Here is a 12,261-nt window from a genome sequence, read left to right as displayed (position 1 = left end):
GGTGATGCATTTTTCATGGTATTTTGGCTGAAATTTTGAGGGTCAGTTTATCTGTAGATGGGCTTATCCGTGATTATATAAGGTATATTTTTTTATAATCAGCCTTCTATCTCAAATTTCCATTATACTGTACCTACCTGCAACATCTTTTTTGCAAAACTATGAGAAAAATGCACACCAATCTGTGCTTTGAAAGACATGGATGGGGTGGGGATGGTGTCAACGATTTATTTTATTTTATTTCCTTTTTCTGGCTGGAACATGGGGGAGGAGGGAATTTTATTACTTCTGAATGGATTAATAGACTGATAAAAGAATCCTAGAGTTGAAAAAGGCTACTAGGCCATTGAATTCAACCTCCTCCTCTGTGCAAAAATCCAGTTTGAAGCATTCTTGGGAGATGGATGTAGGAGTGCCCTAATTCTGTCCCCAATTTAAGGTTGCTCTTATTTCATCCAAATGCTTCCTGAAGCTTTTCAGCTTTGCATTCAGAAACAATTGAATATAGACACTTGTTTGTCTTTCCTACTTCTAACAGCAGATTGACAAGAAAAATGGTGCACAGAAACTATTTTTTGCACAGGCCGGTAGTTTTTAAAATGTTATGGAGGGATGCCAAGTGTAGCACGTTGTGCTAACCATGTGGAAATAGATTCCCTAGAAGTGTAATAAAAATAGTTACCACTTTACAAGTGTTGTAAAAATGCATCCAGAATCTTGAAGAGAGGATGTGTTTAAAACGGACAGGAGTCCTGAGGGTGCTAAAAATTTCCACACTCCAACTTGGTATTCTCCATATGCTCGTGAACCTAATTCTACCTCCTTTTGCATGGCAGTGTTGAACAACCCTCTATGAGCTCCTTATAACAACAATTCACAACTTTCTTAGTGTAATTAGCACCTTATTAAGGCAACTGGCAGCTTCTGGAGCTTGAAATGATTTAGGACCAGGTTATTCTACTCCCCACACGTAGGAAGCTCAATTAGGCCAATTTAAAGGTCACCCCAAGAATATGCAAACTTTCATTTCCCTCAGCCTGATTAGCCAACCTTTGGTGACTGGTAACTGCATGAATGAACAGATCTTAGGAAAAATGTGCCTGATGGATGAGACGATGTGATAAAAAGTTCTGTCTATAGTGTTCAATCTGATGGAATATTCACACATGCAGGTCAACGTGGAAATGATAGCCTTAGGTGTATTGTCTCACTCAGAATTTTTCGGAATGAATCCCCAAGAGCAGAGAACTGAAATTCACTTTGCTTCTTCTTTAGGCTTCTTAAACTCGGCCAGAAGTCTTTGAAGTGGAAAGAGATCAGAAGGGCCAGGGTGGAGGTGGGGGACACTTACCTTTCTGGGGAGATGTGTGTGAAATTCTGCTATTGTGAAGGACCGAGAACGATACTGGAGGGCATCAGAAAATCATCTGCCATGAACAGCACCATTCCCTTAAAAGGCAAGCTGCAGTTTGGCACATTCTGGCTTGCAGCAAAGTTCATCTGAGTCTGCATTTTTAATTATACTGCATGTTCACAGGAAAAGAACTGAACAAGTATAATATAGGTTTTGGGCATTATTCAGGATCCAGAACTGCTTTAATAACCCTATGTTCTTTTGGAATCCACTTAGAATATCTATCATTTTTCCATATGGAGAAGAATATTGTGGTGGCTGTGACCCCAAATATAATTACCCCGTTTACATTCAAGTAAACACGATTACTATCAGGATAAACTGAACCAATGTTTCCTCAATATATACCCTCCCCTCTGGATTGCTTTTTTTCACTTCTCAGTTGATCTCTGAACTGATTCAGAAGACCAGTTTTTAAGATCATCTTTCACGAGGTGCTTATTTGTTGAGATTGAATACTACCTTGTCAAGATGAGACTGTATGGGAGGTGGTATATAAATTATTCAATAAATAAACAGTATGACAGAGCCTGCAAATTTATAAGCCACCCCGGTGCAGTTCAGATTCTAATTTATTACACCAGGGTAAATATTTTCTGTAGATTAGTTGTGATGAAATAATGGCTTATGAGTTAGTCCTAAGGCGTAAGTTTTCAGTGGTTGCTCCTGTCAAAGAGAAGGTTCACTGTATGCTAAACACCAACAATAAAATTAAGAATGGGTGGAAAATAAAGTCCCAAGTTATCTTTCAGCTGACTGCCTCTGAGAAAAAGAGTTTTTGAAAAAAGGTTGTTTATGTGAAGCAACCATTTGCGTGAATGTGAAAAACAAACTGATAGAAGTGTCACCAAATGCTTGACGCAGAGTGAGGGAGGCTAGTTAGATCATGCTTCAAAAACGAACAGAATCATCTTTCTTTCTCTGATTCCCACACAGTCCTTCCTCTGCGAGTACAACTCCATCTAAAAGTGAACATACAACTGTTGCCATGATTCTGATACCACTGAATAGCAACTTTGCATAATGCGCAGAGAAGGCTTCAACAGAATTAATTTGGTTTTAACTGAACAAGAAAAAAAATGCTATCGTCAGGTGAAAGAACTGGTAGAAATTTTCAAGTCTCACAGAAGGAGAAGCAAGACTGCTGTTTGAAAAACTTGAAATTTTGGACAAATTTCCTGTCCTAGACCAGCAATTGTGCTGTTTTCTCAGCCTGCGGCCCATCAGTTATCAACTCAGCTAACAAAAACAGTGCTATTATCCAGAAGAAGGCCTGCCAATGTTGCAGGGTCTAGAAAATAATCAAGAGAGAGTTTTGGGGGGAAAATGGGGTAGCATAAGTCTAGGATGGCCAATAAAAATCTGCCTGAGATTCAGAAGTATATATAAGTTCGTGTGTGTGTGTGTGTGTAAGAATTTCAGGCCACTTTTTCTTACAGTCATCAAAAGTGTGTGTCCCTTCCCATTCCAATAGAGTGAATTGGCAGGTAAAATTAGCTCACAGGCAGACTTAGAATTGGCTCATGGTAAAGGGAAATTGCAAGAAAAAGAATAAAAAGCAAGAGTGATAGAGGTAGTCCTAGCTTAACGACCACAACTGGGATCAAATTTTTGGTTGCTAAGCGAAGCAGTCATTAAGCAAATCCATCCTGATTTTACGACCTTTTTTGTGGCAGTCATTAAACAAATCACCACGGGCATTAAGCAAACCATGTGGTCGTTAAATGAATCATGCGGTTTCCCCATTGATTTTGCTTGCCAGAAGCTGTCTGGGAAGGTCAAAAATAGTGATCGTGTGACCATGGGGCGCTGCGATGGTCATAAATGCGAACCGGTTGCCCAAATCACGATCACGTGACCACGGGGTTGCTGAGACAGTTGTTAGTGTGAGGACCAGTTGTAAGTCATTTTTTTCAGCACTGTCATAAGTCCGAACTGTCACTAAACGAATGGTTGTTAAGCAAGGACTACCTGTAGGGATAAGGAGACAGAGATTCAAGTTGAGCGCAAACATACTTGAGGTCAGCAGAGTGGGCAGCCATGAGATTTCTGAGACTCTTGTCAGCAAGAGGGCAACCAGAAAGGCTGAAAAAGAAGAGATGGAATATTTGGGTAAGCTAAAAAAAAAAAAAAAGGAGGGAAGATAAAAGCAAGGGGAAGAAGGAATAGAACCAAAGTATCCACACTATTTTTTTTTTAAGAAAAGATTTTTAAGAGACGATCAGAACCTGAAGAGAGTAGGGTAGGGAAGGTCGACTAACCTGCGGTGAGATGCATAATTTCCCGTGATGTGTCCGCTGCCATCACAGCCTGGGGTAGGGCAACTGAACAAAAATAATTATGGGGAAAGAAACGTGAGTGGCAAAAAAAATAAAGAAATCAGTAAGATTCATGCATATGTGAAAAAATTTAAAAATATAAAAAAGGAGAAGAAAATCTCTTTTTTTTCCCATCAAAATTTGGGGAGGGGGGATTTATCGAAGAGTTTTATGGATTTTTAGAAGTCCAGTCATGCTTCCTTGGGGTGCTCAACAGCTTTCTAGAGATAAATTTGGCATCTGGTGAGCAGCAATATATATATATATATCTACATAGTTTGTAAACAGACCCCTGAAGCATCACCTTAAAGGGAGGAATTATTAGCTGATAATTCTGTTTAAAGAGAACCCTCCCACCCAAAAGATGAATATTTGAGAGGTATTGATTTGAATGATTTAGGATTAGCCTGTCTGACATACTGAGATCTTCCATAACGGTGGTGGGGTTTGTATTATCTGTTCACTGCCCATCCCTATGGATAAAATGTTGTGCCATGATGGCTGGCTTACCAAGAGGCACCAAGCTGGGTCATCATACTAAGTGGTTACTGCGCGGTTAGTAACTGCCTATTCCCAGTTGACAAAATGCTACCCCTTTCTTCTAGCTTGTAAGTCTGGAGGTGGCGCTGGGAAAGCTGTATTTGTGCTGTATCTGATGATGATGATGATGATGGCCTGCCATCAAGTCGTTGTTGAGTCTTAGTGACCACATAGATTTTCTCCATGATGACCTGTCCCTAACCGGACCCTTTGCACTGTATCTAGGTCACTGCTTTTATAACAAAAGCTAGTTCAGAAACATCTAGGAGGTCAAGAGGTCCTCAGCACTGCCCTAGCTGTTGTGGTTACAAAGATTAGCAGCTTTTTAGTGGTACACCATTTTTAGTGGTACATTTTTAGTGCTAATTACAAAGATTAGCAGCATTTTTAGTGGTACACCATTTTTAGTGGTACATTTTTAGTGCTAATTACAAAGATTAGCACCATTTTTAGTGGTCCTGCACAACTGCCTTTACTTAGTAGCCTTCAATGAAAAGGGGGAAATATGTGAAAATAGGAGCTACCATCAAGAGAGGAGATGAAATTTAGTTTTTTTTTTAAGTAGAAGTGCATGAAGGCCTAAGCTGTAGGCCTTCTACAAGTAGTCCTCGCTTATGACCACAACTGGGACAGGAATTTTGGTCGCTCAGCAATGCAGTCATTAAGCAAATCCGACCCGATTTTACAACCATTTTTGCAGCAGTCATTAAGCGAATCACATGGTTGTTAAGGAACTGTGTGGTCACTAAACAAATCACACGGTTCCCCACTGATTTTGCTTGCCAGAAGCCAGGTGGAAGGTCGAAAATTACAATCACATGACCGCAGGATGCTGTGACGGTTGTTAAATGCAAACCAGTTGCCAAGCGCCCAAATCATGATCGTGTGACCGCAGGGATGCTGCAATGGTTCTAAGTGTGAGGAGTGATTGTAAGTTGGGATTTAGCACTGTTGTAAGTCTGAACGGTTGCTAAATGAACGGCCGTTAAGCGAGGACTACATGTAGTTCGCTCATGGTTTCATTAGTTCTGCCAAGTTGCTGCCATCATCACTTTAGCTCTACACAGCCAAATCTCTTCTCTGCTCTAGTTCAGCTTTTGCAGATATAAGTCACCCCTACCAAACATACTAGTTAAAGCAGCGGTTCTCAACCTTTTTAGCACCAGGGATCGGTTTCATGGAAGACAATTTTTCCACGGACCGAGGGCAGGGGATGGTTTTGGGATGATTCAAGCGGTTCCTCTTTTTCCCGACCTTTTATTCTTTTTTCTTTGCGCCGTTGGAGATAGCAGCCAATGGGCTTGCTTTCTCTGACAGGAGGTGGAGCTCAGGTGGTAATGCGAGCAATGGGGAGCAGCTATAAACACTCAGGCTGTAAATTCGCTCGCTCGCCCACCGCTCACCTCCTGGTGTGCGGCCCGGTTCCTAACAGGCCACGGACCGGGACCGGTCCACGGCCCTGGGGTTGGGGACCCCTGAGCTAAGGGAAACATTTATGCTCAAAGTTAACAAACAGTGGGGACAAATCGATAAAAAGAAATGCTTAGAAGTTTCCCTCATCACTGGCAATGTTGGCTAAGATACGCGTTGGAGATTCACAACATCTGCTGAAACACAGATTTCTTACCTCTGGGCTGGAAGCTTGCTTCTTTAAAATACCAAATGCATACTTGCATGAACTGCTGGAATACTTAAATGAAACCCTAGCTGGATTACTCCAGTGTGCTAAAGCAGCTGGAGCCATTCCTGTTGATGTTTAGACTGCCATTAAACAATAACGTGGCATGCATGCTGTATCACTGTGCTTCTCTTGGCAGCTTTTGAATTTATTAAAAGGGATTTCCCTTCTTATTCCCTGTTCTTGAGTTTGATGTTGGTCTGCATTTTCCAAATGCCACTGAATATGCCAATTCAAATTTGCAAAGTTGTGTACGACCTTTTCCCCCAAAGTTGCAATCATTTAAAACCCCCACAGCTTTAACACAACTTTGAACATAAACAATAGCCTCATTAGACCTGATTTACAAAAATATGTGTGTGTGTGTGTGTGTGTGTGTGTGTATGTATATATATCATTTGCATCCATGCTTTCAGCCCTCAAAAGTGGTCCCTCGTGTCTTATAACATACAAATAGCACAAGACAGATATTAAAAATAAAGATTGTTAATACAATGTCATCTTCACTGAAATAAAATGGCCAGTTCCTGTCAGTTTCAGAAGTTTATGATATTCACAATACATAAGATTTTCATTACATTTGAGTGTACGTAGACAGTTTGGGGGCAAATTGCAAGAACTGGGTGAATAAGCTGTATTTTTTTGAAAGCAGAAATAATTGTTATATTTGTGGAGTGTGCTTGGTTTCAAAATTCAGATTAGTCTTTTGAAGTAAATGAATTTGGGAATCAGTGGTCATAATTCTGCACCATGGTGTTGTGTTATCACATATCATATCACTTCTTTTTCTCTCTCTCTCTCTCTCACACGCACACACACACACACACACACACATCCTATAATCTGAAATGACAGAAAACTGCATACTTTCATTGTCTAGCCTCATAAAGGGGCCAATCAATTATTCTGATCAATTATTTAATTGTACAAAAATACAAAAATGGAATAAAGAAGGGAGGCCAGATGGGATCTGGAGTAGAAAATGGGGAGCCATGAAGAATAAGGAACAAGGAATAAATTACTTCCTGATGGCCAGAATCCTTGGGCTGACGTAGGCTAGGACTTAACTTAATATTACATTGGACCTGGGAAGCTGCCTTTCATTTAGATGTTCAGAATGCCATTGACTATCAGTGTGGTATTGCTCTTGGACAGTATTTCTCAACCTCGGCAACTTTAAGATGGGTGGACTTCAACTCCCAGAATTCCCCAGCCAGCATGTTCTAGAACAGTGGCTGGCTGAGGAATTCTGGGGGTTGAAGTCCACCCATCTTAACATTGCTAAGGTTGAGAAACACTGCTCTAGAAGATAGTGAGATATTATCAAGGCAGATGGCCTTTCAGATTTACAGCTGGTATCAGCTAGTCTCATACCTGAGAAACAAGTATTGTGGTGTGGGGAAAAGCATGCCTTTCCTTCTCTCAGATTGGAACTTGGTGTTGTTTTTATCTCCTGGACCCTGGAGAAACATAGTGGCTGTTGTTTATTCCTTTAGTCGCTTCCGACTCTTCATGACTTCCTGGACCAGCCCACGCCAGAGCTTCCTGTCGGTCGTCAACACCCCCAGATCCCCCAGGGACGAGTCCGTCACCTCTAGAATGTCATCCATCCACCTTGCCCCTGGTCGGCCCCTCTTCCTTTTGCCCTCCACTCTCCCTAGCATCAGCATCTTCTCCAGGCTGTCCTGTCTTCTCATTATGTGGCCAAAATATTTCAGTTTGGCCTTTCATATCATTCCCTCAAGTGAGCAGTCTGGCTTTATTTCCTGGAGGATGGACTGGTTTGATCTTCCTGCAGTCCAAGGCACTCTCAGGATTTTCCTCCAACACCACAGTTCCAAAGCATCGATCTTCCTTCGCTCAGCCTTCCTTATGGTCCAGCTCTCGCAGCCATATGTTACTACGGGGAACACCATTGCTTTAACTATGCGGGCCTTTGTTGTCAGTGTGATGTCTCTGCTCTTAACTATTTTATCGAGATTTATCATTGCTCTTCTCCAAGGATTAAGTGTCTTCTGATTTCCTGACTGCAGTCAGCATCTGCAGTAATCTTTGCACGTAGAAATACAAAATCTTTCACTGCTTCTACATTTTCTCCCTCTATTTGCCAGTTATCAATCAAGCTGGTTGCCATAATCTTGTTTTTTTTTGAGGTTTAGCTGCAAGCCAGCTTTTGCACTTTCTTCTTTCACCTTCATCATAAGGCTCCTCAGTTCCTCTTCGCTTTCAGCCATCAAAGTGGTATCTTCTGCATATCTGAGATTGTTCATGTTTCTTCCAGCGATTTTAACTCCAGCCTTGGATTCCTCAAGCCCAGCTTGTCGCATGATGTGTTCTGCGTACAAGTTGGATAGGTAGGGTGAGAGTATACAGCCCTGCCGTACTCCGTTCCCAATCTTAAACCAGTCCGTTGTTCCGTGGTCTGTTCTTACTGTTGCTACTTGGTCGTTATACAGATTCTTCAGGAGGCAGACAAGATGACTTGGTACTCCCATACCGCTAAGAACTTGCCACAATTTGTTATGGTCCACACAGTCAAAGGCTTTAGAATAGTCAATAAAACAGAAATAGATGTTTTTCTGAAACTCCCTGGCTTTTTCCATTATCCAGCAGATATTGGCAATTTGGTCCCTAGTACCTCTGCCTTTTCTAAACCCAGCTTGTACATCTGGCAATTCTCGCTCCATGAATTGCTGAAGTCTACCTTGCAGGATCTTGAGCATTACCTTACTGGCATGTGAAATGAGTGCCACTGTTCGATAGTTTGAACATTCTTTAGTGTTCCCCTTTTTTGGTATGGGGATATAAGTTGATTTTTTCCAGGCTGATGGCCATTCTTGTGTTTTCCAAATTTGCTGGCATATAGCATGCATTACCTTGACAGCATCATCTTGCAAGATTTTGAACAGTTCAGCTGGGATGCCGTCGTCTCCTGCTGCCTTGTTATTAGCAATGCTTCTTAAGGCCCACTCAACCTCACTCTTCAGGATGTCTGGCTCTAGCTCACTGACCACACCGTCAAAGCTATCCCTGATATTGTTATCCTTCCTATACAGGTCTTCCGTATATTCTTGCCACCTTTTCTTGATCTCTTCTTCTTCTGTTAGGTCCTTGCCATCTTTGTTTTTGATCATACCCATTTTGGCCTGGAATTTACCTCCGATGTTTCTAATTTTCTGGAAGAGGTCTCTTGTCCTTCCTATTCTATTGTCTTCTTCCACTTCCACGCATTGCTTGTTTAAAAATAATTCCATATCTCTTCTGGCTAACCTCTGGAATTTTGCATTTAATTAGGCATATCTCCCCCTATCACTGTTGCCTTTTGCTTTCCTTCTTTCTTGGGCTACTTCTAGTGTCTCAGCAGACAGCCATTTTGCCTTCTTGGTTTTCTCTTTCTTTGGGAGGTATTTTGTTGCCGCCTCCTGAACGATGTTGCGAACTTCTGTCCATAGTTCTTCTGGGACCCTATCTACTAAGTCCAGTCCCTTAAATCTGTTCTTCACCTCCACTGCATATTCCTTAGGAATATTAGTGAGCTCATATCTAGCTGATCTGTGGGTCTTCCCTAATCTCTTTAGTCTGATCTTAGATTGTGCAAGAAGAAGTTTGTGAACTGAACTACAGTGAGCTCCAGGTTTTTACCGACTGTATAGATGTCCACCACCTTTGGCTGCAATTGATGTAGTCAATCTGATTTCGGTGTTGTCCATCTGGTGAAGTCCCTGTATAAAGCTGTCTCTTAGGTTGTTGGAAGAGAGTGTTTGTTCTGCAGAGTGAGTTGTCTTGGCAAAATTCTATCAGCCTATGTCCTGCTTCGTTTTGTTCTCCCAGGCCATGCTTACCTGTAATTGCAGGTGTCATTTGACTGCCCACCTTAGCATTCCAGTCTCCTGTGATGAAAATAACATCTCTTTTAGGTGTCTTGTCCAGTAGGTTCTGCAGACCCTCATAGAACTGCTCTACTTCAGCTTCTTCAGCATCTGTGGTTGGGGCGTATATTTGGATCACTGTGATGTTAGATGGCTTGCCCCGAATTCGAATTGAGATCATTCTATCGTTTTTTGGATTGTATCCAAGCACTGCTTTAGCCACTTTACTATTAAGTATGAAGGCTACTCCATTTCTTCTGTGGTCCTCTTGTCCACAGTAGTAGATCTGGTGGTCATTTGATGTGAAGTGGCCCATTCCAGTCCATTTCAGTTCACTGATGCCCAAAATGTCTATCTTTAATCTTGACATCTCACCAATAACCACATCCAATTTGCCCTGGCTCATAGATCTTACATTCCAGATTCCAATGGTGTGTCGATCCTTCGAACATCGGATTCGCCGTTCACCACCAGCACCGTTGGCCGCTAGCTGTCCTTTCGGCTTTGAGCTAGCTGCGTCATCACGTTTGGGGCTAGTTGAACTCATCCTCTGTTCCTCCCCAGTAGCAGTTTGACCATCTTCCGACCTGGGGGTCTCATCTTCCGATGGTATACCGACATATATCTGGTTGTACTGACCCATTTAGTTTTCACAGCAAGAATACTGGGGTGGGTTGCCATGACCTTCCCCAGGGATCGCATTTAGTCTGACCTCTCTGTCATGACCTTCCCGTCTGGGGTGGCCCTTCACGGTTTAGCTCATGGCATCATTGAGGTGCTCAAGCTCCAGCACCACGACAAGGTAACGATCCTTTGCTGAACATAGTGGCTGGCCCTGGGTAAATCACATACCATTCCTCCACCAGAAATAATAATCAAGGGAGACCCCTGAAATAAGAAGGTAACATGGAGGATGGGGGGGGGGGTAAAGGCAAGGAGGGAGAACTTTGGGGCAGAGTGCATGAACTGGGGGAATAAGCCACTATTTCTTTGGAAGTGGAAATAATTGGTGTATTTATGCATTTCAGTTGGTTTCAGATTATTATTATTATTATTTTAGGTGAACAGATTGGGGAAATTCATTCTACAACCCCTGAAACGGCATTATTCAGGCTTCCTTATGTTCATGCAACATCACAATTAACCAGATCAGTGAAAGATTAAGCAGCTGCACTCAGACAACATGCTAAAATTGGATAGTGTCATCCTTGATTAGAGCTTTAGCTTTGGCTTAACCCGATGTACAAACACAGCCAATTTGGTTTGTTTGTGATGCATTGTCTTGTGTAAATCCAGAAATGGGTCAATTCAGTACTAGCTTAAGTATGTTGTATGAAGTTAAATGATGAAGTAGCCTTACAGGTAGTCCTTGCTTAATGACCACAACTGGGACCAGAATTTTGGTTGCTAAGCAAAGCAGTCATAAAGCAAATCTGACCCAATTTTATGACCTTTTTGTGGCAGTCATTAAGCGAATCACCATGGCTGTTAAGCAAACCACGTTGTCTTTAAGTAAATCATGCGGTTCCCTATTGATTTTGCTAGCCAGAGGTTGGCTGGGAAGGTCAAAAATGGCAATCACATGACCATGTGACACTGCAACGGTCATTAATGTGAACTGGTTGCCAAGTGTCTGAATTGTGATCACATGACTGCAGGGATATGGCAATGGTCGTAAGTGTGAGGACTGACCGTAAGTCAGTTTTATCAGCACCATCGTAAGTCCGAACCATCACTAAATGAATGGTTGTTAAGCAAGGACTGCCTGTATAGAGATCCAGTAGAGCAACCATCCCCAAGGATTAGAATTAGCATTAGCAAAGTGACATCTTCTGGTAAAGGCTCAGGAGATACTATATTCTTCTTCCATCTTTATAATCCTTGGACTAAGATTAGGTTCTGTTGACCCATGCCAGTTCAACTCTGGGATCTCAAACACGGGAGGCTACAGATAGCAATAATTCACAATATAATTGTTGTTGTTTATTCGTTTAGTCGCTTCCGACTCTTCGTGACTTCATGGACCAGCCCACGCCAGAGCTTCCTGTCGGTCGTCAACACCCCCAGCTCCCCCAGGGACGAGTCCGTCACCTCTAGAATGTCACCCATCCATCTTGCCCTTGGTCGGCCCCTCTTCCTTTTGCCCTCCACTCTCCCTAGCATCAGCATCTTCTCCAGGGTGTCCTGTCTTCTCATTATGTGGCCAAAGTATTTCAGTTTGGCCTTTCATATCATTCCCTCAAGTGAGCAGTCTGGCTTTATTTCCTGGAGGATGGACTGGTTTGATCTTCTGGCAGTCCAAGGCACTCTCAGGATTTTCCTCCAACCCCATGATTGTTACCTTGCAATTTTCTGGGTATCCCAATATTCACATTACATCTCTTGCCACCTTCTCCCTTTTCCAGTTGGAAAAGTCACACCTCAAAATCTGAATTTCAAAGT

General features: G+C 42.2%; 1 protein-coding gene across 1 annotated transcript in view; it reads right to left on the bottom strand.

Annotated features, from left to right (window-relative positions):
- Positions 1-12,261, bottom strand: part of MYT1 (myelin transcription factor 1) — a 112,660-nt gene that overhangs the window by 41,020 nt on the left and 59,379 nt on the right. The window contains exons 15-16 of the mRNA XM_063296919.1: positions 3,676-3,738; positions 3,431-3,499 (exon numbers count right to left, since the gene is read on the bottom strand). Coding sequence (XP_063152989.1) covers positions 3,431-3,499; positions 3,676-3,738 — 132 coding nt within the window. The remainder of the gene's footprint in view (positions 1-3,430; positions 3,500-3,675; positions 3,739-12,261) is intronic.

The sequence above is a fragment of the Candoia aspera genome, chromosome 3, assembly GCF_035149785.1.
Source record: "Candoia aspera isolate rCanAsp1 chromosome 3, rCanAsp1.hap2, whole genome shotgun sequence".
NCBI lineage: Eukaryota > Metazoa > Chordata > Lepidosauria > Squamata > Boidae > Candoia > Candoia aspera.
This window is presented reverse-complemented; position numbering and strand designations above follow the sequence as displayed.